We start from the raw sequence: 26632 nt of genomic DNA, 5'->3' as shown, positions 1-26632 counted from the left end.
AAGAGAAGTTGTGGCTGGATTTCCGGGCGTCCTTGGCAAGGCAAGTGTCACAGTTGCTGGTTATGAGGTAACTGGCACGTGGCTCTGTTTCAGCCCCCCCCCCCGAATGAAAACGTGAATTTCCCAACAGCTGGTGTGTCAACAGTGTGGGACGGGTAACCATTTCCTCATTCATTGGCTGGAAAAGAGGGAGGGGGTACTGGACCCTTTTTCAGATGCTCAGGGACATTTTGGGGGGGCTGAGGGGCTCCACGAACCTTGGCAGTCAGTTGCTGCTTCTGGCGGCCATCGTTCAAATTTCAGTGCCCCTCTGAGCAGGGGCCAGGCTGACCTTAGGAGCTGCGGGTGCCTCATTGGAAACATGTTTTGCAGGGCCCCAGGTTCGCAGCTGAGGTCTGTAGAACCTCACAGATAGAAATAAAATTCATTATAGACTTTGTATCTCTATAGCAGAATGGGAAGCCATTTTGGTGGGGGGGGGAGGCCCATGCAGTGGGTCACAGCCTCCCCACACCTCAGAATACTTCCCAAATGCGGCTGGAAGTCGCTTCCAAACACGTCCCAGAGGCCCTCTGAGGTGTGAGGAGGTGTCCATGGATGTGGATCTTAATGTATTTTTAAATTAAAGGGAGCCAGGTGAGCACCTGAATCTAGAGAAGCAGACCAGTGGGAGAGAAAAGCCTCTTCTCTCCTCAAAGTCTTCCCTCCAGATACTTTTATTTCCTTGGGAAAAAGGCACAGGGTCTCCCGTCTCAGCCCCTGTGGGTGCTTTCCATTTATTTTAAACTATCAAGCAGAAGGAGTGAGGAACGGCCTCAGACCAGCTGTCTGGCACCCAAAGGAGTGTTTGTGAGAGAAAGAGAAAGAGAGGTGTCCATTCAAGGTGCTGAGCTAGTGCAATTCTTGTTGATGGTTGTTTTTTAAAGTGCAGCAGCAGCAAAACTCGGGCAGGAGGGAAGGGGGTGTTGTTTCAACCCCCCCTTCTCCCCCAGAATTTCACACACACACACCCCAATTCAGCCAAAAGTCATCTTGGAGAACTTCCAACCCAACTTGTATGCAAAGCTTCCTGGGCATCAAATCCTCCAGTTTTGCTTCCAGGAACCAGCCCTGCTTCTTCCACTTGGATGAAGTTTCTGGGAAACTTCTCTATGCAGAGACGGAAATACCTCTTTTGCAACAACTACAGCAAAAAGCAGGGACCTTCCCCATGTGATTGGGGGGGGGGGCATATCAGTGATATTTCCTCTTGAATTTTGAAATAAAAAGAAGCAAAATGTGGATCTCAAACCAGAGCTGAGATCGGTGAGAGGGGAGAACTTCATAACCTTTTCCATCCTGCCGTTTCTGTCCTCGGAGTCTTCTGTCCCCAGAGCCTTTTCTTTCCTTGGAGAAAAGCCACAGGCTCTGCAATCTCAGCCTCAGGTGGGTGTTTTGTTTTTTTTAATGTATTTTTATTTTTAAAATACGCTTAAGAGGAAGAATAGAGGACTGGCCCATCACCTGCTTCTTGGCTCTCAGAGGTGGACTGGTGATGCAGAGGGGTTGTAACTCTTGCCTCAAAGAGCTCTGTGTTTCAGGTAAACTCCTTGCAGAGAGAAGAGGACAGACGCCCTGAAGTGCCACCATGAAGAGGGGTGCAGAAGAAACCCTGACCTTCCTGCTCTGCCTCCTGACAGTTGCTTCTGGAATTGCCGGCAACTCCAGCAACACCTGCCCAGGTGAGTGGCATAGAGGCTTCAACCTGTCACTGTGACCTGCAGGGTCACAGAAGGGGAATGGAAATTTTGGGCACATGGTGAGAATTCTTAATACCTTTGAAGTCATGACCTCACAAGAGCCAGAGCCTTGAGGAAGCTGAAGCCTGCATTACAGAAATCATCATCCCTTGGTGGTTTGTTTACTGCAGAATGACTTCCCAAAAGGGGCTTTGGGGATGGCAAAGGAAAGCATCTCTCCTGGCACCCTGGTGTGGCACCCGGGTGTGGCAGGGCATCCTCTCTGTCTGGGCATTTGTCTCCATCACAACTGTGAACATTTCTTTTGTCGGCAGATGTGAACATTGTGGGCCTGGGGGGGAATGAGAAGCTGGCCATCCTCCGGGGGTGCCCAGGGGCGCCTGGGGCAACAGGACCCAAAGGAGATCCAGGCATTGGTGCAAAAGGTAGGTGGTCCTGCCTAGAAGATGATCTAGGTTTACCCCTCCCTTTGCTTAGCAAGCAGAGAGCATCTTCATCAGGGCTCCCAAACAGCCACAGCTCAGGACCCCTCAGCTTCCCTGGTGCTCTCTCTGAAATGCCTCCCAAGGTACATTGTGGTTTCTGTTCTTGCATTTAGGAGAAAGGGGTCTCCAGGGAATCCCTGGGAAAAGTGGACCTGCTGGTGTGAAAGGTAAGACTTGGGGGGGGGGGAAGAAGGGGGAACAAGTGTCTTGACTCTGAGGGAGGCTGTCCGGGAGGGCGTCCCTTGCATGGGTTCCCTACAGGAGAAAAAGAGTAGCCTTCAGAGGACAAAGGGGGTTATCTAATGGCAGTAGTTACGTCCATTCGTTTTTCTTTCAAAAGAATTGCAATATATTTGTCATGTGTTATCAGTGGAGATCGGACTCTACAAGGTCAATAAGGGATTTATGTAAAGGAAAAGTCTCTGCCTTCAAGGATCTTGCAGTGTACCATGAATCATGGAGAAGACAATGGGGGGGGGAGAGGTGAGAGGGTCTCAGAGACCAAATTGTCCAACTGGCAGCTCCCTTGACCTACTGGACCACTGACCATGGCTCCCCATTAGGGCTACAATCCAATGCATTGTAGAGGGCATCTGGTTTTGGCAAAGATTCTGCGGCGCCCCAGCTCCCTGGGGAGCCGTGGCTCACGGTTTGGGAACCACCGCTTTAAGCCCCTGTTGGTTCTCTAGTCCGGTCTTGCCCCCTCCCTAAATGGCTATTTCCACTCCTGGGAAAAACATGGGAGTGTCCACTGTGCCACCCTGCAAGATTAAGAATTCTAATTCTTTCCCTCTTTCCCCCACTTCCCACCAGGAGAGAAGGGTGACCTCGGCCCTGCCGGCCCAAAAGGTAAGAGGACACTTGTTAGGCCGCAGGTGGGCAACCCGGGAGGGGGGGGGAGAGGGAGTTCTTTGGTGGGACAGAGCCCAGAGCTTATGTCCTGCTCCCAGAGCCCTGTCTGCCAGAAGGACCTGGGTTTCCACCCAGTGGTTGAAAGTGGTGCTCTCATTTGTAGGGGATAAAGGAAATGCAGGACCTCCAGGACAGACAGGTAAGGGTGTGTTTGACTTTGATTTACTTCTCACATGTTTATCCCACCCTTCCTCCCAGAGCTACAGGGAAATCCCACTCCCTGCCCCCCACCCCAATATTTTATCCTCTCAGCAACTCTGTGGAGTAGTCTTGGCTGAGAGGCAGCTGGCCCAGGAAGCTTCAGGACTGAATGGGTGGGGGACTCCATGCTGCTGTCTGTAGTTCAACACCCTTCCTGGCCTTCCCTTTTGGGGGGGGGGGTCCGAGTCCTAGCCTGTCCTGCTTTTCTCCCCACCCATCATATAGAGAAAGGATTTAACCCTTGACACCCATGCCGCTTCCATTATGGAGGCTTTTGCTGCCCCAGAATTGATTCCTTCTCCCTTTTCTTTCCCTCCAACCAGGAGTACAAGGTTCCCCTGGCCTAGCAGGTCAGAAAGGTAAGACTACTCTTAGGCTGCGTGTGGGCTCCCCAAATCCGCAGGGGGGGGGGAGTCTATCCAGCACCAGCAGTTTCACAAGGGAGTGGAGCCCATGGCTGACTTTGGAGGGGGGAGTGACATCACCGGGGGAACCAGGTTTCTGCGTGGGGAACCCCCACGATGCCTTCTACTCTTTTCCGCAGGCAGCCAAGGATCTCCAGGTGCCCCAGGCCAGATTGGTAAGGATGTCCCTGACTCTTCTGCACGTTCACCCTATGCTTCCCACAAAAGCTTTGTTGCCTCCCCCCTCCCCACACCCTTGGCCCTGCCTTTCTACTGCTGGGGAGTGCTTGACTGCTAGACATGTAAAACCTGGATCAAACAATTGTTTGGGGGAAAGTGTAACAATTTCTTTCTGGTCTTACCTGCCCCTTCCTCTTCCCCCCATGCCTTGTTTTGCAGGAGAAAGAGAACTGGCGGACATCCAATGTAAGCAGGGTGAGTGTTTCCCTAGACCCTCCTCAGGGCCAGAAATGCCACATTCAAAGGCGTGGAGAGGGGGGCGGGGAAAGCTTTTCTCCCTGTCAGAGATTTCTCCCCCATGAAATGAATGAGAAGGCGATTTGGGGCAGGCACCAGGAAGGGCCATGGAAAAGAACGAAAGTGAATGTCAGGGACTTAGTGCCGGAAGGTGTTTTAAAGGGCTTCAGATCTTTTAAGGGGGGAATAGAGAAGCAGGTGGGAGAAGGACTTATGGTTAGAGGATGGGAAGCTGTACGGAGCCTCCATGTTCAGGGGCACTGTAACTGCATATCCCAGTTGCTGGGGAGCCCCACAGGGGTGCAGCTTTCAAGCCCTGTTTGGGGCTTCTTGGAGAGATCTAACTGGCCAGCGTGGAAGATCTAAGGGCTTGGCCAGTCAGGGTCTGGGAGGGGAGGGCTTTCCTGAAGGGCCCAATCCCAGAAGGATCCTTCATTCCTGACTGTCCCAGAGAGGGGGACCTGTAGGGAGATTGCAGCGATGCAGAATGTGGGAGCTGCTGTTGAGTCTCTCTCTCTCTCTCTCTCTCTCTCTCTCTCTCTCTCTCTCTTGACTAGGTGCAAAGAACTGCAAAGAGCTGCTGGCCAAGGGGGTGACACTGAGTGGCTGGTACACCATCTACCCCAAGGACTGTGCCCCCCTGATGGTGCTGTGCGACATGGTCACAGATGGAGGTGGCTGGACCGTAAGTCTCTATTCAGAGCTCAGGCTTCACATTGCACCTTCTAGTGCACCCCCACAGTCCTGAGAGCAAAGACTTGCGTGGCCATGTGTTCCAGAAATAAAACCCCAGTCCTTAAGCAGGAGCAAACACACCCCGCTTGCCCACAACCCCCTTCACTGCAGGACTGCCCTTTCAAAATTAACCAAGGCAATGTAGAGCAAGTGGGAGTTAATGCCCCACCGATTGCCCTTCTGCAATACAAACGAATGGCCTGTTCCCTCCCCACCTGATTCCCGTCAGGACCACAACATGGAAGGCTGTGACCCTCAACTCCCTCCCCCTGTTCAGGAGGACACTGACATTGTGCAGGAAAGCCACACAAGGCCAGGCTCCTTTGCCTGGGCTTCTTGTGCCTGGGAAATTCCCAGTGGAGTCTTCTGACTGCATTGCAGGTAACTCGTTTATTCCTTGCAAAATAACCGAGGGTGCCTTCCTTGCAGGTCTTTCAGAGACGGTATGATGGCTCCGTGGACTTCTACCTGGACTGGAGTGCTTACAAGAGGGGCTTTGGAAGTCAGCTCACAGAATTCTGGCTGGGAAATGACAAAATCCACCTCCTGACTTCTTTGGGTAGGTTACCTCAGAGGCGTCACTAGGCTTACGTATCGCCCAGTGCGAGAGCTCCTTGTGTGACGACCGTGACGAACCTCCTCCCGTACCAGACCATACAGAGTCAATTACAGTATCGTACACACAGCCTCAAAGCAGGGGCTTCACTAGGGTTGGTGTCGCCCCCATTCACTTATTTGAATATAGAACAGTGCAGGTCACCCAACCGATCAGTGACCAACAAACAAACTAGTGGCCAAAATGGGAACACTCGCACAACCGAACAAGAGTTCTGTATTGGCTCCAATCCATGGATGTGTCACTGACTCAGACTGACCCCTGCTGTGTCTTCATAACACCTCATGGGCTCTCTGAACAATCAATCTCACTGGTCAGGTTTGAGTTAAGGAAACCCATCTTTGGCCTGCCTCCGCCCCAGAAAGGAAAAACGGAACATGTTGCTGTTTTTGACAGGAGAGAACGAACTGCGCATTGATTTCACCGATTTGGACAATAACCACACCTTTGCCAAGTACCGGTCCTTCAAGGTCTTAGGGGAATCGGACAAATACAAGCTGGTGCTTGGAGACTTCCTGGAAGGCACTGCAGGTACCTGTCTGGATGTTTTCCTACAGAAATGCAAGGCATCAATGGAAGCACCCCCAGGTCTGGGTCAGACGTGCAATGGGAATGCCAATTGGTTTCTCTGCACTTGGTGATTGGGGCTGGTTCTCCAAGGAGCAGAATGGGATGGATTTGAAGGCGTGGACGGGCCACTGAAGGTCTGACATGATACGTGGCCCTTCCCTCTTGGCTCTGGACATGGGCAGTCAATGGGAGCTGGTCCGCACGTCCAGCTACCAGTTGAGTGCAGAGAGGTCTGCAGAGTTGCAGTCAGATGTCCCTGAATGCACAAGGAGGTGACACATAATTGCCCTTCTGTCAGAGAGAATACGTATCTGTTCTGGACTCTTTTGGCTTGTAGGAGGTGGACAGGGTTCCCTGCAGTGCCAGGCCAACTGCTTGCCCCGCTTGGCTTGAGGGCCTGGCTGAGTGAGTAGGGAGGGTGATGGGTTCATTTGTAACAGGGAGGGGGCTGCCTTTGGCACTAAGTCTGGTTGTGTTTCACCCCTTTCTAATGAAGTCCTCTCTAGGCCTAGTATTGGAGAATTGCTGACCCAGAGTCTCAAAACTCTTGGTTCCAGGCAAGGGGATGGAGCAGGGAGTGGTCTCCCAGCTCCAAGGTTTAGCTCCGAGGCTAAACTGGACCCCTTTTGACCTGGTCAGGTTTCAGGAGAGACACAATGTGGTCACCCCAGTGGATGACTTGTGCCAGGGACTAGGCGGGGGGGGGTGCATCTTTGTTGGTCCTGCCCACAGTGTCCTTTCTGGGGTGGTTGGCTGTGTTGGGACTCAGAAGCACAGCTTACATCTCTTCAGTGGACCACTGGGAGATACAGGAAGCTGGACTAGATGGGCATTTGGCCTGATCCAGAGTGCTTGTTCTTATACACTGGTCAGTCCTGATGCTGTTTTCAGGGACGCTGCCCTTTGGAATTTGGTGCAGGTTGGGAAGAGACTACCCCACCTGAGTCCCTCCCCACCCCTTGAGTCCCTTCTTTAATAACCCCCCATTCAACCCCAATTTAATGCAATGGAGCTACGGGGCTGCTCTGTCCTCCCAGAGATGAAAATATTTGGTGCACCCCAACCCCTTGGCCAAGCCACACATCCTGGGAGGGCCTCTTTCGTGCCCTATGTTCATGGTGGCACCTTTGCAGGACAGCAGTTAGAGCAGTGGCAGAAATGCAGAGGGGAGAATCGTGTGGTATTCTCTGACGTTTCTGAATGCTTGTTGATGGCTTGTCACCCTGGGCTGCACTGAGCAAAAAGGGGGCTGCAAAATGGAGAAACAAAGACCTAAGTGTGTTTTTTGACCTCGTCCGAATGATTCTACCCTCAGCTGTGGTCCTTCATCTCTGCCTTGCAGGTGATTCACTCTCTGGTCACAGGAACATGGCTTTCACCACCAAAGACAGGGACAATGACGCTGCTGCATCTGCAAATTGTGCTACCCTCTATAAAGGAGCCTGGTGGTACAAGAGCTGCCATGATTCAAACCTCAATGGGATTTACAGGCTGGGGGCACACAGATCCCGTGGCGATGGCATTAATTGGCACGCTGGCAAAGGAAGCTTCTATTCCTACAAGCGCTCAGAGATGAAATTCAGGCCCAGAGCTTAGTGGAAGGCAGGCAGGCAGGCATGAAGCTTTCAGAGCTGCTTTTTAGCTGCTTTACCTCCTGGATGCCTGACCTTCTGTGCAAATGGAGACCTGGCTGCTGGCGTTCCTGCTTTAGTGCCCCCTGCATTAGACTACTGCCATGCTCTCTACCTGGCACTGCTGTTGAAGATGGTTCAGAAACTTAGCTGATATAAACTATAGTGGTTGAGTCACTGAAACCACAATCCCCGCAAGTTTCTCCCACAACGCACAGGCTGCTGGTCTGTTTTTGGCTTCAGTTTGCGGTGCTGCTCGCAACCTTCCATGCTTCGAAGGCCTGGGTCCTCAGACCATGATTTGAATAATTTCTGCTGCCCCATCTTCTCCTAGACTAACCCAGAGGGTGCAGATTGGGAAGAGACCACCCCCTCTGTGCCCCTCTCCCCCTGGATCCCTCCTCCTCCTCCTCCTCCAGGCCTTCAGATGAGCATTATCATGCCTCTGCTGGGTGCTTCCAAAACCCTGCTTGGTGGGGCTGCACCCCTCCCAAATGAACTGGGAAGACCCCCAAACTATCTTTCACCCCACTTGTATTTCAAAGGGTAGAGCCTCTTGAAAAGGGTGCTAAACGTTGTTGGTCTCTCCTGATGCTCTTTTTAAAGTCTCTCAATGTAGGGGAGGGTGTCTCTTCACCTCCCCAAGTATTCCAAAGGGAGAAGTTCCTTAAAAAATCTCCCATTGAACCCCTATTTAATGTAATGGAGCAACGGAGCTGCTCTGTCCTCCCAAAGATGAAAATATTTGGTGGATCCCACCCCACACATCCATGCCACATATCTTTTCTGCCCCAGTGGCACCTTTCTGGGGTAATAGTTAGAGCAGTGGCAGAAACACAGAGGGGAGAATCTAATGGTATTCTCTGATTTTTTGAGTGCTTATTAATGGTTTGTCTCTGTGGGCTGCACTGTGCAGAAAGGGGAACAACAAACCTGGCCATAAACAGAGAAACAAAGACCTGAATGTGTGTTACGACCCCGTCCAAGTGATTCCACTATTGCTGGACCCTCATCTCTCCCTTGCAGGTGATTCACTCTCCTATCACAAGGACATGGCTTTCTCCACCAAGGACCAAGATTACGACACCTCATATGTAAATTGCGCAGTCAAGTACAAAGGAGCCTGGTGGTACAAGACGTGCCACGAGTCCAACCTCAATGGGATCTACTGGCTGGGGGCACACAAGTCCACTGGTGATGGCATGAACTGGGAAGCTGGCAAAGGTGTCAAGTATTCCTACAAGCGCTCGGAAATGAAATTCAGGCCCCGAGCTTAGTGGGGATCGGGTGAGGAAGAGAAATGGAGATCTGGGGGCTGTCATTCAGTGTCCTCACTGACGTCACCTGGGGCAAGAACTCATTGTGGACCCCATGGACCTCCTCCTCTACAGGAACATACAGAATGCTTAGTAATTACTTTTGTACAAATGTTATTCAGAAATCCTAATTTCCATATATCATGGTAACAGTAGCGACATAAACAACTAGCAAAATTGAAATTACACCTTTAAATTACAATAACATACACACGTTTAGGATCAAGCTAGACCAGTGTTTCTCAAACGGTGGGTCGCAAGCCAATTTAAGGTGTGCCCTGATTCATTTCAAGGTATGTTATAATTATGATATATTAGGCTTGATGCTACCATGGTATGTGACTGCATTTGGGGAAATGTTACAGATCTGTGCTTTTAACAGGTTACTATTGTTATGCAGGCTGGAAAGAGCCCACTGGCACCAAGCTCGGTTTAAGGCTTTTTATTAGGAGGAATGGAAAGACCGTGTTTCAGATTCCTCCGATGGAGACAGGAGCTCAGGCAGGCAGGAGACAGCAGGCCAAGGGCTGGAGGCTTGACGGAGGTTCCCCTCTGGTTCTCAGCTCCAGCAAGAGGCTCTCAGGGCTCCTTCCAGCAGCTCTGCCCCCTGGTGGTTTCTCTGTGCTGCTCCAGCCCCTTTTATAGCCTCAGTGGCTCTGCACACGGCAGCCCTCTACCTTTCATCCTGTGGTACTGCAGCCTTCTCTCCTGCCACAGTTTTCCCTTTGGTCCTCCAACTCTCAAGGGCTTGTTACAAGGTACTGAGCAAGTGAGCCTATTGGCTCAGACAAAACTTTGTAACTATTGGCTCAGACAAACTCAAGACTGACTGTCTATTGGCTCATGAAAGGCACAGGCTACGATCCCCTCAGGCCAGCTTACAGCAGTCAACTGAGCCCAAGTTCTGCACATATCACTATATATGTGCTTTTAACAATGATAGTCAATGGGGTTTACTCCTGGGTAAGTCTGTATAGCATTGCAGCCCTTGAGATGTTTGGGAATTTTTTTTTTTTAAAAACAGATCAGCAACTGCTTGGGCGGCTAAGGAGGTGGTTCTTTATTGTAAATAAAATTTTAAACTATTCCTATTGTAAACTTTTAATTCACATAATTGATTTGATTTGATTTTGTTGTAGGAAGGGGTGACAAAATTTTCCCTGTGCATGATGTCACTTCCTGCCATGACTTCACTTCCAGGTTAATAACATCACTTCCAGTGGGTCTGGGACAGATGGTCATTCTAAAAAGCTGGTCCTAAAAGCTGGTGCTAAGAAGTTTGAGAACCACTGAGTCGGACAAGTATCTATAAGAGGATGACTTGTGAAGTAAATGGCTTCCTTGCTACATGTATTTCTTATATCTGTCATCAAATGGATTGCTTTGAAAAACTGTATCTTGTGCATATTCAGAAATGCAAATTATGTGGTATATTAAAAAAAAGTTACAAACTACTGTATTTTTAATCATTGATTTTAAACATTGATTTACTATCTCCATATTTTTAAATGAAGCAAAAATTAACACAGCCTTCTACATTCAGCCAAAGCAAAAAGAGTCCTGTCTTCTTGTGTTGGCTCTGTGACCGTAAATAAAGAAGGAATGAGTCCTGTCTTTATTTTGAAGGGAATGGAAAACCAAGTCACCTCTAGTAAGTGCTGAATTAATCATTAGCTTAAAGCAGTGGTCTTCAACCTTTTTCTTGCCACAATGCCAATAAGCAAATAAATATAAGTCTAGGGACCCAACGGCAATCTCACCCCTCTGCTAGGAGCTGATCCACGCACCCCCCTACCGTCAACCACCCCCACACACTTACTTAGCTGAAGGAAATGGCAGCATTCTTAGGACTGAGAAGTTGGAACCACCTCGTTGTTGGCAACCTTCAGTCTCGAGAGACTATGGTATCGCGCTCTGAAAGGTGGTTTTGGAACATCGTCTAGTGTGGCTGAAAAGGCCAATCCGGGAGTGACAATCCCTTCCACACCGGGAGCAAGTGCAATCTGTCCCTGGTCTGTCTCCCTGGCTATGGGCCTTCCTTCTTTGCCTCTTTGCCTCAGACTGTTGGCCAAGTGTCTCTTTAAACTGGGAAAGGCCATGCTGCACAGCCTGCCTCCAAGCGGGCCGCTCAGAGGCCAGGGTTTCCCACCTGTTGAGGTCCACTCCTAAGGCCTTCAGATCCCTCTTGCAGATGTCCTTGTATCGCAGCTGTGGTCTACCTGTGGGGTGCTTTCCTTGCAGGAGTTCTCCATAGAGGAGATCCCTTGGGATCCGGCCATCAGCCATTCTCACTACATGACCGAGCCAACGCAGGCGTCTCTGTTTCAGCAGTGCATACATGCTAGGGATTCCAGCACTGTGTTGTTAGGAACTTTGTCCTGCCAGGTGATGCCGAGAATGCATCGGAGGCAGCGCATGTGGAAAGCGTGTGGAACCACCATTGCTTAACAAAATGGAAAGGAAAGGGGGGGGGGCTGTGCAAATCTGGAAGGAGACCTGAGAGCAGGAGAAAGGGAAGTTGTAGGTATTTGGCCTAGCATGACATGGCCAATGAGTGAGAGGGTGGGTTGCAATGGCCATTTGGATTCAGATCAAGGGTTCGATTTTAGCTGGAGGCAGAATTTCAAGGGTATGTGTGTGTGTCAATTTATGCTGCACAGAAGTTGCTGGTCACCATTCTGTCCCACAATTCCCCAGAAAGTGGCATCCTCACAAGGCAGTACTCCAGGTGGTATTTGAGGTGGGGGGACTTCCAGTCACAGCCACAAGAAGGTAGCTCAGGGCTTCTCAAACTGGGGCAAATATACTGGGAACAGAAAGGTTTGCCCTCCGGTGGCTGCGAGTAGAACTGCCAGAGGGCTGGCAGGCAAACAAAGGGGACAGAAACGTCTGCCCTCTTGTGGTTGCGACTGGAAATGCAGAAGGGCTGGCAAATAAACACGCATTTAAAAGGGACTATAAAAAAAATGCTCTTTTATTATTTTTTTTCCCATCCAACCTATATCTAAAAGGACTGGCAAATAAACAGGGATTTGAAAGTTCTGCCCTCCTGTGGACACGACTAGAAGTGCAGAACGGCTGGCAAATATACAAGCATTTAAAATGGGATTTTATGAAACGTTGTTTCAATCCCCCCCCCCATCCATTCTATGCCTAAAAGGACTGGCAAAAAAACAGGGATTTAAAAGGTCTGCCCTCCTGTGGACACGGCTGGAAGTGCAGAAGGGCTGGCAAATATACAAGCATTAAAAAGGGGGTTTTATGAAACGCTCTTTTATTTTTTTTCATCCAATCTATACCTAAAAGGACTGGCAAATAAATAGAGATTTAAATGGTCTGCCCTCCTGTGGACACGGCTGGAAGTGCAGAAGGGCTGGCAAATAAACAGGCATTTAAAAAGGGATTTTATGAAACGCTCTTTTTTTTTTTTTTTTTTTTAATCCAATCTATATCTAAAAGGACTGGCAAATAAACAGGGATTTAAAACGTCTGCCCTCCTGTGGACACGACTGGAAGTGCAGAAGGGCTGGCAAATATACAGGCATTTAAAATGGGATTTTATGAAACGTTGTTTCATTCCCCCCCCCCATCCATTCTATACCTAAAAGGACTGGCAGATAAACAGGGATTTAAATGGTCTGCCCTCCTGTGGACACGGCTGGAAGTGCAGAAGGGCTGGCAAATATACAGGCATATAAAAAGGGATTTTATGAAATGCTCTTTTTTTTTTTTTTTAATCCAATCTATATCTAAAAGGACTGGCAGATAAACAGGGATTTAAATGGTCTGCCCTCCTGTGGACACGGCTGGAAGTGCAGAAGGGCTGGCAAATAAACAGGCATTTAAAAAGGGATTTTATGAAACGTTGTTTCGTTCCCCCCCCCCCCATCCATTCTATACCTAAAAGGACTGGCAGATAAACAGGGATTTAAATGGTCTGCCCTCCTGTGGACACGGCTGGAAGTGCAGGAGGGCTGGCAAATATACAGGCATATAAAAAGGGATTTTATGAAATGCTCTTTTTTTTTTTTTTAATCCAATCTATATCTAAAAGGACTGGCAGATAAACAGGGATTTAAATGGTCTGCCCTCCTGTGGACACGGCTGGAAGTGCAGAAGGGCTGGCAAATAAACAGGCATTTAAAAAGGGATTTTATGAAACGTTGTTTCGTTCCCCCCCCCCATCCATTCTATACCTAAAAGGACTGGCAGATAAACAGGGATTTAAATGGTCTGCCCTCCTGTGGACACGGCTGGAAGTGCAGGAGGGCTGGCAAATATACAGGCATTAAAAAGGGGGTTTTATGAAACGCTCTTTTATTTTTTTTCATCCAATCTATACCTAAAAGGACTGGCAAATAAATAGAGATTTAAATGGTCTGCCCTCCTGCGGACACGACTGGAAGTACAGAAGGGCTGGCAAATATACAGGCATTTAAAAAGGGATTAAATGAAACGCTCTTATTTTTTTTTTTTAATCCAATCTATATGTAAAAGGACTGGCAGATATACAGGGATTTAAATTGTCTGCCCTCCTGTGGACACGGCTGGAAGTGCAGGAGGGCTGGCAAATATACAGGCATTAAAAAGGGGGTTTTATGAAACGCTCTTTTATTTTTTTTCATCCAATCTATACCTAAAAGGACTGGCAAATAAATAGAGATTTAAATGGTCTGCCCTCCTGCGGACACGGCTGGAAGTGCAGGAGGGCTGGCAAATATACAGGCATTTAAAATGGGATTTTATGAAACGTTGTTTCATTTCCTCCCCCCCCCCCCCCAATCCATTCTATGCCTAAAAGGACTGGCGAATAAACAGGAATTTAAATGGTCTGCCCTCCTGCGGACACGGCTGGAAGTGCAGAAGGGCTAGCAAATAAACAGGCATTTAAAAAGGGATTAAATGAAATGCTCTTATTTTTTTTTTAATCCAATCTATATGTAAAAGGACTGGCAAATAAACAGGGATTTAAATGGTCTGCCCTGCTGTGGACACGGCTGGAAGTGCAGAAGGGCTGGCAAATATACAGGCATTTAAAATGGGATTTTATGAAACGTTGTTTCATTTTTTTTTTTCTTCCATTCTATGCCTAAAAGGACTGGCAAATAAACAGGGATTTAAATGGTCTGCCCTCCTGTGGACACGGCTGGAAGTGCAGAAGGGCTGGCAAATATACAGGCATTAAAAAGGGGTTTTTATGAAACGCTCTTTTATTTTTTTTAATCCAATCTATATCTAAAAGTACTGGCAAATATTTATTTATTTACTTATTTATTTATATTTACTGGCAAATATTTATTTATTTATTTATTTATTTATTTATTTATTTATTTATTTATTTATTTATAATACTGCCAGCAGATTTAAATGGTCTGCCCTCCTGTGGACACAGCTGGAAGTGCAGAAGGGCTGGCAAATAAACGGGGATTAAATGAAACGCTCTTTTTTTTTTTTTTAATCCAATCTATATGTAAAAGTACTGGCAAATTAACAGGGATTTAAAATGTCTGCCCTCCTGTGGCCGCGAGTGGAAGTGCAGGAGGGCTCGCCCCCTTTCTTTGCAACTTTTTTCCCACGTGAAGTCACAATGCGGCGTTCCGCTCCTGCGCGCCTCGTCCAATCAGCGCCGCGGAGCGTCCACAACTGCTACAGCTGGGCTGAAGGCGGCGAGAGTAGTGGAGTGTTTGGACGTGACTCGGGGGGCTGGACACGGGTGGCTGTGGCACGTGGGAACGCCTGGCTGGGTCGCTGCAGGGCCGGGTGGAGCCTCCAGATGAGGACAGGCAGCAGGTCTGTGGCTGGTTCAGTTCAGGGAAGGAACTGTGGAGGCCTCTGAACTGCACGTGATTGGGGGGGGGGAGAAAGTGCTGCTCCCTTTCTCAGCTCCAGACCCGTGGAGGGCGTCGTCCTCGGAAACTATTGGGGGGAGATGCAGGAAGAGCTTCTCCAGCGCATCTGTGGCAGTCACAGTGCCCTAACCCCAACCCCCCCAGGACTGAAGAGGGACACAAATCAAGCCCCCCCAGGACTGAAGAGGGGCACAAATCAAGCCCCCCCCCCCAGGACTGAAGAGGGTACAAATCAAGCCAGGGGTAGAGGTAAAAGTGTCAGCCTCATTTCATTTGCTACTTTGTTCTCAGGTACAGAGCCCAGTTATTCCAGAGGGGGGCTTGTGTTTGACACCCCTGATCTAGAATATTCTAGAGGGATTTCTCCTCTTGTGGCAACCTCCCCCTCTTCCCACCTATTGTTTTGTCTTGGAAGGAAGCTGACTGTATATACACTTGCCTGTAAGTTGAAAAATGTATACCTCAAATGGACCCTGAAAACCTGGGTTTCCTTAGACACAGGTCAATAGGGGGGGGGAGAGACTGGGCTGAGAAGCAGGAGGGGGGGGGGAGAAAAAGGAGACATTTGACTACTCCTTCCAGTCCTGAGAAGAGGGCGCACTTCCAACCCCAGGATGTCAGCCTCATTCCCATCTGAAACAAACACAGTCATTCCTCCTTGCCATGCCAGCGATGTGTCATAAGTTGTATGTTATGAGTAGAGCCCTGGGCTTAGCCCAGCAGGCACTTCGAGAGGGAAAAACATGCATCTTAGGATCTTTTACTGTGTTTTAAAGAAAGTAGAGACTGTGCCATTCTTGGGTAACACCAGTGATTCCCTCTTCCCCCCCCCCCCCCATTAGCAAGGCTACAGCCAGATTTGAGATGCTGGCCTGTTGGGCCCCCAACCCTCAATGAATGGAGGGATCACAAGCCCAGCATGTCTGAATCTTAACAGTGTCTTTCTTGGTCGCCTTCGGTGCCTGTTAGAGACATATGAAGCTTTGTGGAAACTGTGTGGAGTTCAACCCCATCCAGCTTTCCAGCACTGATTCCCAATGCTTGGCATCCTACAGAGAGAGGGCCGTCTCGGGGCTGCATTGCAGCTGCACCAGTGCTGGAAAGTTGGATAGGATTGGGCCGGGAGCATGTTCAAAAGACAAAGACTGCTGACATTAGACCTGCTTTGGAGGAAGCAGAAAGAGAGATCACTGCAAGTCACTGTATACAAATACCTTTATTTGTACCACCCAGAAAGATGCATCTTAAGAATTATAATCAGGGGAAAGTCCTGGGCATGACCTGGATGGGCTGGAACTTCTGAGAGCCCACTCTGTCTGGGTTTCCCATCTCATTCCCTTGACTATGGTTTAAAAATTCAGGGGGGAGGGATGTAATTGTCAATGGTTTGCAAGAAGTAAAAGCTCATTAACCCTTTCCTTTCCATCCCTCCAGGAGCCACAACAAAAGATGGCGACAGCGTCTTCGCCTTTGTCATCTTCCTGCTTGGAGAGATGGTGGGGGGAGACAAGGAAGACAAGGTGACCAACCGCTTCTGCTTCCAGCTCACCCGCTTGCTGATGACCCATTGGTGCCGAACTCAGCGAGTGCCCCCTCCTACAAAGCCCTCGCCCACCTCTGCCTGAAGAGCTTCCATCTCTTTGACAGCTCAGGCTCTGGAACAGAACTGTGTATCGTTGGAAGGTTGGTCAGAGAGGGCGAGTGTCTGGTGCCTTGTCCAGCTGACGTAGAGCTGGAGGACTGTATGCAACAAGCCTTCCTGATGACCGGTGCCCATTCTGAGTTTCTGACAAGCAGATAACCTACTGCAGGCCTCCCCAAGGCCATTATTAAAGTTATGTATTGGCACCAATGAATGCTGTGATTTGTATGTATCTTTCTGTAGTCTGGGCAAATGCCAAATGGACTGGGATGTGCAGGGTTTGTCGGTGTGCCAGTCTTTAGATAGCACCGCCTGCGATTGCATTTGTGACTGTGTGGAATTCTGTTCCTCTCCTCTCCAGGTGCCATGCTGCTCTTTAGAGAAAGGAGGGACAAGTCCTCCTGATGGTGTGTGACATGCGACAGGATGTCTTGTGTGTTCCTGAAGGCATCTGGTGGGCCACTGTGAGATCCAGGAAGCTGGACTAGATGGGCCTTTGGCCTTATCCAGCAGGGCACTTCTTATGGCATTCAGAATGTTAATTAAAATTAGTCTGTGAAACTCCTGGCCACAGGATGTGGTGATAGCACCCAAAGGCTTAGCTGCCTTGAAAAGGGGATTGGAGGAAAAGCCCATCAAAGGTTACAAGGCATGGGCTCTCTCTGAATGCCAGATGCAAGGGAGGGCAACAGGGTGCAGGTGTCCTGTGTGCTTCTTGAGCCATCCAGTGGCCAGTGTGAGATGCAGGAAACTGGAGTAAATGGGCTTTTGGCCTGACCCAGCGAGGCTCTTTGTAGGTCTTGTCCCCTTAGCCTCTCCCCAAAGTTCATCATTGCCAGGCTCACATGAAGACTTCTGGGGGCTTAACTGACTGTGGAACCAGACCAGGCAGTAGATGAGTTGAGTGTACTGAGTCTTGGGGGGGGGGGGGAGTAGCCCCAGGTATGTACCATGGTGGTTAGACAGGAGCTGCCATCTGGCCCCATCACCTCCCTGCTCTGGGATGAAGTCACAGCATGGGAGTTCTTCCTGGACACACACACACACACACACACACACACACACACACACACACACACACACACACACACACACACACACACACACAGTGTTAGGTGCCTGATAGCAAAAGCACTCCTGCCACAGCCGGGATGGAAACATAAAGGGGTCAGAAAGACCTTGCAGAGATCAGGTGTACCTGGTAAGTAGCTCCTGGAATGAGCCCCCTGCTGGAGGCTGTGGGTTTAAGTCCTGCCTGGGACTTAAACAAACAAACAAAAAGCCTACCTGAGATTGGAAAAAAGGAAACTCCTGCCTGAGACTTAAAATAAAAAAGTTCTGACTTAAAAAAAAAAAAATCTGCTGCCTTAGACTGAAAAAAAAATTTTTTTATTTCTTCATAGAAGGATTCGAACCCTCAACCTGTAGCTCCACATCTCAGCGCTCTATCCACTGAGCCACAGGAGCTCTTGCAAATTGGCTCTTCAGAACTAATACTTGAGGCACTGATGGCCAACAGCTGGGCTGAAGACCTTATATATTAGTTCCGAGCACCTTGAGCTATAGAGCTGTAATAGCCTAGTGGAAAGAGCGTAGGGCTTCGGTTCCGAAGGTTGGAGGTTCGAATCCTTTTGAGGCCAAACAAAAAAAGATTTTTTTTTTTGCTGCCCCCCCCCTGCCGGCAGTGCAAAAAAAGGCCGGATGTTTCTGGACTTATGGGCCCCTACCTGTTCTCTTGGTTCTAAGTTGTTTAGCCCCAATTGGGGTCCTGCCAAGTGGGCCAATTGAGGCTGTACAACTTGCCCAAGGCTGTACAGGTGGCAGGACCCATAATCCAGTAACAACCAGCACTTGTCACTCGGCCGAGCCCTCGGCTGGGATCGAACCAGGGCTGTCGCCTCACGCAGGCTCCAAAACCAAGGTGATCGCCAACTTCACTGAGCCACGGCGCCGGACGAGCGATGCAGGGCTCCTCGGAGTTTTGTCTTCTAAGTGGCTGGGGAGGAATTAAAAAAAAAAAAGTAAGAGCCACAGCAAGTGGCTCTTCCCGGGAAAAACACAGAAAAGGACATAAAAAATGATGGGGAATAAAATAAAAATAAAAAAGTTAAGTTTTTAAAAAAAATTTTTAAAAATTAAAAATAATAAAAAATAGATGTTAACCACAGCCTGCCTTTCCCCCCTCTCTGCTCTGTTGCCTTCTCAGGACTATCTTTTATTTTTTAAAATGTTTAAAAAAATTTTATTTTTTTTATTAGCTATTTTTATTAGCAGTATTTACAGAGAGCTTTTCAGCAGGAAGCTCAGAAAGTGGTTTACAGAGAAAATGAAGCCAAAATCAACCCCTGTCCCAAAAGGGCTATTTAAAACTATGCAAAGGAGCCCCAGCAGGCAGCCAATAGGAAAGGCTCTGCGGGGGGGGGGGCGGTCAGTCTCCTTCCCCTGCTGAATGAAAGAGGAGCAGCCACTGGGAAAAGTGCCTCTGAGCCAGCTAGCAGGGCCCTTTAAGCTTCCCCCAGAGCTCCCTGACACCCAAACACAAACGCACAGTTGATTCTGATCCAGGCAAAAAGGGATCAGAGAGCAAAAGGGGCTTCTACACACGCTCCAGGCAGGCAGCAGGCTGAAAACCCCCCACTAGAGGAGGCTCCCAGACCTGCAGGACTCCCCAAGGCAGAAACCTTGTTGTCAGCTTCCCAAACACAACTCCCCAGAAGAGATCAAACCCTCACACACTTCCACTCTTTTTCTCACTAGCCAGAATGAGTTCAGCTTCTCTTAGTTACTCACAACACCAAAGGGAGGCTGCCTCTCCTCTAGATCTCATCCACCAGCAAGGCAACAAAGATCCCTTCTCTGAGTGTTGCAATCCTCTTCCCTGATGAGCCCAACCACTTTCACCTGAATCTTACACCCAAGGAGCCCCATCTGCTCTGATACCAATGCAAGAAAAAATAAAAACCCATAGGAAACAACAGCTTCATGGCAGGCCCGATGGGGGAAACCTTCTCAGAACATACACTTGAGCCACACGTAGCCTCATGTGGAGGGGGAAGACAGATAACCCCACCTGGGAATCAGCACCCACAACAACTCGGTCTCTGGGCAGCTACCAGATCTCTAAACATCTGTCCCTGGAGACAGCACCCACCAGCTGGAGGTTCACTCCAAACACCCTTGGAGGACTTAGCCCACCAATCTGTGTACCCCTCTTAAGAGAGGTCTCCTGCACCCTTCCCCATTAGCCCCAGTGACTGTTAGGGATGTAGATGTACCCCAGGGAAGTGATTCCCAGTCTTAGCCAGTTCTGGGGTAAACACACCCCACAGGCCCAATGACCCTAGAACCAGCAGGGGTGGGTTGAAGACACCAAGACCCTTCCCCAAGGTGGTTTCCAGGTCAAGCAGCATATGTGATCTGGCTTAGATGGTACAGAGATTGAACTATAGTCTCTGCCCCAAGGAAATCTCCTTTGTGTATGCAAGGTGGGTTCTGTGGATGGATTCTGAGCCCCAAAGGACAGTTAAGGGGAAGAACTAAGTCTTGTATTCGGGGGGGGGATCCGGTTTATATTTATACTTGAATATACACACACATACATGCAACGCACTAGGTCTTATATTTGGGGGGATACGGTCTATATTTATTCATGAATATATACACACACGCGTGCACAAGCTGGAGAGGTGGTCATCCATCAAGAGCCCTGGAAGACAGAGAGAGGCATTTAAAGAACAGCCAGAGGCCCAATCAGGTCCCACACCAAGGGGAGCCCACACACTGTAGCAGAGAGTGTGTTCTCACCCACAGTCAGCACTTTGCATGGTAAGTGGGGCCCACCCTTCCACCCACCCCTGCGTCTGATTTGCCCGAAATCATGGCACTCAAGAAGCAGTTGACAGTGATGCAATGACACGAGCGTGGTGCCACACTTGCACCCAGCAGCACGCCTGACCTAGGACACAGCCACGGTAATTGGGGAGCAGAAAAGTCTGCCCTCTTGTGGCTATGACTGGGACTGCCAGAGGGCAGGCAGGCCAACCAACAGGGAACAGAAAAGTTCCTTTTCAGACAGAACTCAATCAATCAATTAAATTGGGTCTTTTTATTTGTTAAAGTGAGTGTGAAGTGTTAATATTTTCAAATAGCAAGCATTTTATTGAAAGTACTTGTTGCACATTTACAGCACAATCCTATTCATGTCTACTCAGAAGTAAGTCCCATTGTGTTCAATGAGGCACACTTCCAGGAGAGTGTGCACAGGACTGCAGCCTTACAGAGTCTGCGAGGTGCACACAAATAGGGGGCACATGATCTCTCTGCTGCAAGTAACAAGTGGAAAGATCAAGCACAGCTTTAATTAATAAGACACACTGAAACTCGGTATTCATGGTAAGAACTGAGCCTTACCTGGGGCTGGTGCAAGAAGCAAACACCGGCTTTCTTCCAGAGGAGACCCTTTTCTCTTTGGGATGGCAGGACTACATTCAGTGGAAAAACAGCTTCCAGCCATTTCTGCCCAGCCACAGGTGTACACATTTGATCCCTGTAGCCTGTAATGCAACTTTGGGCAGAAATGGCTTCAAGACCCACTTCCAGATTTCTTGCTGCCCCAGAATGCATTGGTATAGACACCATACCACATTCAGCCACTAGATGGGGTGAATAATGGACTCTCATGGAATGAAATTGGAAATATTTGACAGCATGAAGGTAGGAAATAGGATTTTGGTGCTTCATTCCCAATTACAAGGCATTTAAAGGTGGACCTCGGTATCAGCGGTGAGTCAAAACAGTGAATACCAAACCAGTGGAGTCCGAGATCTCACCTGGATAGGGAGATGAATGTCTAAGCATCTTTTTTCCTGGTTATTATTACTTGTAAGTAAGTCTTTCTTTCTACAGACGACTTGTTTCAAAGTCTCGTAACCCCAAAATGTGTTGCTTCCTGGGGAATCTAAAGGTTTAGAGTCAAGATTCCTAGTCAGACATCCCCCATGTACTGGAACACATTCTGATCTGATAACTGGGGGGGGGGGGGAGGACTTTCAGTTTTAAACACAAGCTGTGTTCAAAGGAGCTGCAGGACAGACTGGTTAGAATGTCCTGGCATGGCCACCACCTGCTTCCTCCAAAGAGCTCAAAGGGCTCTTGGGTTTTTAGACTCTGGGGGTGGGAAACGCCCCCTAATTCTGGGTGGGGGAATCAAAAGGACGGGGGTGGTGAGGAAGAAGGGGAAGAGTGGATTCAGGAAGCTAAAGCGTTCCCTGCTTTGCTGTAAAATAATGCAGCCTCCCCAGCCTCAGACAATTCGGTGACTGCTCAGCACAGGGACTCTTCAGAGACCTTGAAAGGTTCCAAACTCTGTCCTCTGGGGACTGAATTCTATGTCCACTCTTCACGCCACCCCCAGGTCCAAAATATAGTGCTCCAATGCTTTATGTCCAGGTTGGTTCTCTAATTAGGCCTTCCCCCTTTGGCCCCCCTTTCAGCCAGGTGATAGAGCTGCCCCTAGCTTTGCTGGTATAGAAGGTAACAGGACCTTTCTCAGGCTGCAGGTGGGCTCCTGGCTTCCCTGGGAGAGGAGAGGGAAGGGGCTCCATGATGGGGTGGATCTGGGGTTTGTTCATTTAAAAAACAGTGCAAAGTATGTGTGATGTGCTATCAATGGAATTTGGCCTCTACAAGGGATTTAGGCAAATAGTCCCCTGCCCTCAAGGAACTAGCAGTGAACCATGGAGAAGACGAGAAATGGAGAGGAAAAGGCAAGAGGGACAAATAGGACCACAGAGACTGGGTCTTAGGAGTGCATTCGGAGATGTGGGGGAGTCTTGGGGGGAAATGTGGGTTATGACAAGCGTTGGAAGGAGAGAGAATGATAGCACCACACACTGGCTCAGGGGAGGGGATATCAGTCCAGAATGATATATAAAGTGTCATTTCCATTTCCCAGTGAGCTTCTACAGATCTGGGCTAGGGAATTTTAACCCTTTGCACCTACACTATTAAATCTCTTCCCCTCCCAGAATTAATTCCTTCTCTCTCTCCCCTCCCCCCCCTTTTTCCACCAGGAGAAAAGGGTGACCCTGGTTTCCATGGTGTCACAGGTAAGAGGCAGGTGACGGGGTGGAATCCAGAGCTGGCCTCCTACTCCCAGAGCCCCTTCTGCCAGGAGTGATCTGGCTCCCGCCCAGTGACAGGGGCAGACATGGTGTTTCTGCTCTCATTTCTAGGGAGTAAAGGAGACCCGGGATACCCCGGAGTAAGTGGTAAGCGTGCCCCAGAGCATTGTATCCTTCCTAACACTTCATTCCCACCCTTCCAAAGAGGAGGCTGTTGAATGCATGATTCTTTCCTGACCCCTGGCCAACATTTGATCCACCCAGCCCCCTGTGAGGTAGGCTTGGCCCCGGGACACAAAGGGAACCTTAGTGCTGAATGAGTGGGGACTTGATGTCGCTGTCCGTGGTCCTAGTTCAGCACTCTTCCTTGGCCTTCCCTTTTGAATACGGGGGTGGGGGGAGTCTAGGCTCTGATTTGCAGCCTGGCCTACCTTTAATGCCCCTTTCGCCCCACCCACCCTGTTAAAGTATCACAGACAGTACAGATTTTCTAGAGATCCAGGGCCTCTGTTCCCACACCAAACCATTTTTGTCTTGGATCCGGGACACAGACAACCAGAGGCACCAGGGATTCTTGATCATGTCTCTCCTTCCCTGGTGAAGTCAAAGGCACCTGCAGGAGACCTGACTAGTGGATTGGCCTAGCTGGGTTGGAACCAGTGGCGTAATGGAGGGTGCGGACTGCATTGGGTGACACCCTTGGGGGGGTGGTGTGTGACACCACTAATGGCCCAAATTGTGGAGATCTTTTGGAAAAACTTGTATTCATGATCAATACCATTATAATATATACCATTTAAAAGGGAATTTCATGCAGACTGTAATGAAACAAACCATGCTGAATTATCAAAGGTTATGGCCCAATAACCAGAAAACACAACTACTTAATGTAACAAGAAGTGGATTTTCTAAACTCCAAGCCGACCAAAAGACTGATTATTTTGAGAGCCACTGAGGTGCTGTTATGACACAGCAGGGAACCAGCCAGGTGTGAGTCTGAGTCAGCCCTGATTTCCATGGATCAGGGCTAATCCTGGGTTTTGGGGGGTTACTGATGTGTTGGGTGACCTACACTGTCACAGCTTAAAATAAAGTTAATGGGGTGACACCAACCATAGTGATGCCTCTGCATAGGATATTCTAATTTATTCTGTAAGGTCTAATATGGGAGGAGGCCCATCATGGGGGTGACACAATGAGCTCTTGCACCAGCAGAGGCAAACCCTCTGACACCTCTGGTTGGTAGTGGGGGATTTAATCCTTTGCACCCCATGCTTACTAAATCTCCTCCTCTCCCATAATTAATTCCTTCTCTCCCCCTCCCTTTCCATCAGGTCTTCCTGGCATAAAAGGTAAGAGAAGGATTCATGGGCTGAATTTGGGCTCCAGGATTCCTATTCCACTTGGCAGCAATAGTGAAACGCAGTCCAAGGCTGACCTTGCACTAGCAGAGTCCCACCCGCTGGGGTTTGGGGGGGGGGGGAATGGCTACTGCAAGGATGCATTTATGCTCTCATTCACAGGAGACAAAGGAGCTGCAGGCGCCCCAGGAGGGGTTGGTAAGAATGTCCTTGCATGCCACCCCCTGCTTCCTCCAAAGGGCTCAGGGAGGGGCCTTGGTGGCTCTTGGACTGGTAGACACATGGATTGAGATCACACAGTTAATTTGGGAACAGTACATCAATGTCTTTCCAGGCTAATTACCTGCCTCTTTCCCCCTCTGCCCCCTCCCCACTCCTTTGCAGAGGAAGGAGACCTGCAGGCCCTCCATTGTAAGCAGGGTATTTCCCTAGACCCCCCTCAGAGCCAGAAATGCTAAAGATTTTCTCCTTGTCAGAGTAGCCCCACAAAACAGATGAGGCCAGACCTATCCACCTCAGGGAGCAGAATGAGGGAGAGGGGCCTCACCCCATGCTGCACAGGGATACCCCTTGGAATGGAGGTGCCCTCTTTGTGGGCTTTGTCATGAATAAGTCCATGTTAGGCCCAAGTTGGCATGAGAAGCCTCAACCAAACTAAGAAAGTGTCACAGAGAAGTTGCTAGCAGTTCCCAGCTGCAGGAATGTGGGTAAATAAACAAAGAGGAAGGAATGTGTTGTCTCTCTTTTGATGGCCAGGAAGGACAGATAACAAGAATTACGACCAATTGGAGTGCTAACACCTTAGCAGACAGTGTTGTCTTATCAAGGGTGATTGAGTGTAGCTGTGGATCTTCAGTTGGGAGGGGTAAGAACTATGAGGGGTTAGCAACCAGGCCAACTTTGAGAAGGTTCTGTCCATCAAGAGTTCTGATTGGACAGTCTAATAATTAGGAAATCACCTCAGTACTATTAGCTTAAGAAGTATAATAATGAGTGCCCAGGGGGTGTGTTGGAAGTTCCCTCTTGGACAGAGAGTCTGGGGTGCGACGATCTGCATGCGTGTAAGGACGATCTCCATGCATATACCATCATGGGCACCTGGCCCCATAGGTAGCCCTGGAGCTAAGAGATCTGCAAAGAGTAACTGACTCAGGTGAGAGATAGGGATTAATAGAGATAGCCAGCTAGCTTTATTATTTTATTGCTGATATGTTTCCTAGATGTTTACGCCTGTAGCATTTGCTGCCTTATTGTAGTGTGTAACCTGATGTTACACTCAGGTTACACACTACAGTCTGCCAAAGATCTCCACTCTGCCAAAGATCTCCAGCAGCTCATGGATCGTTTTAGCAAGGCCTGCCAAGATTTTGGACTGACAATCAGCCTGAAGAAAACACAGGTATTGAGAACAAAACGGCTAGTATTATAATGCCGTTGTACAAATCTATGGTAAGGCCACACCTGGAGTATTGTGTCCAGTTCTGGTCGCCGCATCTCAAAAAAGACATAGTGGAAATGGAAAAGCTGCAAAAGAGAGCGACTAAGATGATTCCTGGGCTGGGGCACCTTCCTTATGAGGAAAGGCTACGGCGTTTGGGCCTCTTCAGCCTAGAAAAGAGACGCTTGAGGGGGGACATGATTGAGACATACAAAATTATGCAGGGAATGGACAGAGTGGATAGGGAGATGCTCTTTACACTCTCACATAATACCAGAACCAGGGGACATCCACTAAAATTGAGTGTTGGGCAGGTTAGGACAGACAGAAGAAAATATTTCTTTACTCAGCGCGTGGTCGGTCTGTGGAACTCCTTGCCACAGGATGTGGTGCTGGCGTCTAGCCTAGACGCCTTTAAAAGGGGACTGGACGAGTTTCTGGAGGAAAAATCCATTATGGGGTACAAGCCATGATGTGTATGTGGAACCTCCTGATTTTAGAAATGGGTTATGTCAGAATGCCAGATGCAGGGGAGGGCACCAGGATGAGGTCTCTTGTTATCTGGTGTGCTCCCTGGGGCATTTGGTGGGCCGCTGTGAGATACAGGAAGCTGGACTAGATGGGCCTATGGCCTGATCCAGTGGGGCTGTTCTTATGTTCTTATGTTTGTTGCTCTTTGAAAAGGTCCTGCGTGGGTCTCAGCAGAGTGGCTAAGCAGATCACTAGCAGCCACAGACAGTTCCCTGTCCCAAAGGGGCTTGCATTGCAAAGGGAATCCTAGGCAAGAGGAGGAGGGGGAAGGTGCTCTTAGGCGTGGCTAATGCTGGGAATTCAGATTTCAGGGCATAAAAGGTAAGAGGTTCTGTCCCCTGGTTCTGGTATTATGTGAGAGTGTAAAGAGCATCTCCCTATCCACTCTGTCCATTCCCTGCATAATTTTGTATGTCTCAATCATGTCCTCCCTCAAGCGTCTCTTTTCTAGGCTGAAGAGGCCCAAACGCCGTAGCCTTTCCTCATAAGGAAGGTGCCCCAGCCCCATAATCATCTTAGTCGCTCTCTTTTGCACCTTTTCCATTTCCACTATGTCTTTTTTGAGATGCGGCGACCAGAACTGGACACAATACTCCAGGTGTG

General features: G+C 49.1%; 1 protein-coding gene across 5 annotated transcripts; it reads left to right on the top strand.

Annotated features, from left to right (window-relative positions):
* The first annotated feature begins 121 nt into the window (after window positions 1–121).
* LOC136635495 (ficolin-1-like) lies at window positions 122–10510 on the top strand. Of its 5 annotated transcripts, none has more exons than XM_066610675.1 (13): window positions 122–1425; window positions 1596–1721; window positions 2054–2164; window positions 2338–2391; window positions 3038–3073; window positions 3240–3275; window positions 3661–3696; window positions 3882–3917; window positions 4141–4176; window positions 4776–4903; window positions 5383–5512; window positions 5966–6100; window positions 7482–8889. In XM_066610675.1, the coding sequence occupies exons 2-13, from the start codon at window positions 1628–1630 to the stop codon at window positions 7733–7735; spliced, it is 1086 nt and encodes a 361-aa protein (XP_066466772.1). In that variant the 5' UTR covers window positions 122–1425; window positions 1596–1627; the 3' UTR covers window positions 7736–8889. The 5 variants fall into 5 exon arrangements, with proteins under 5 accessions (XP_066466772.1, XP_066466771.1, XP_066466773.1 ...); XM_066610674.1 differs by having other exon boundaries at window positions 1581–1721; XM_066610676.1 differs by having other exon boundaries at window positions 122–1721; window positions 8797–10510.
* Window positions 10511–26632: the final 16122 nt, after the last annotated feature.

Source organism: Tiliqua scincoides, chromosome 16 (genome assembly GCF_035046505.1).
Source record: "Tiliqua scincoides isolate rTilSci1 chromosome 16, rTilSci1.hap2, whole genome shotgun sequence".
Taxonomy (NCBI): domain Eukaryota; kingdom Metazoa; phylum Chordata; class Lepidosauria; order Squamata; family Scincidae; genus Tiliqua; species Tiliqua scincoides.
Note: the sequence above shows the minus strand (reverse complement) of the source record. Positions and strands in the feature narration are given on the sequence as shown.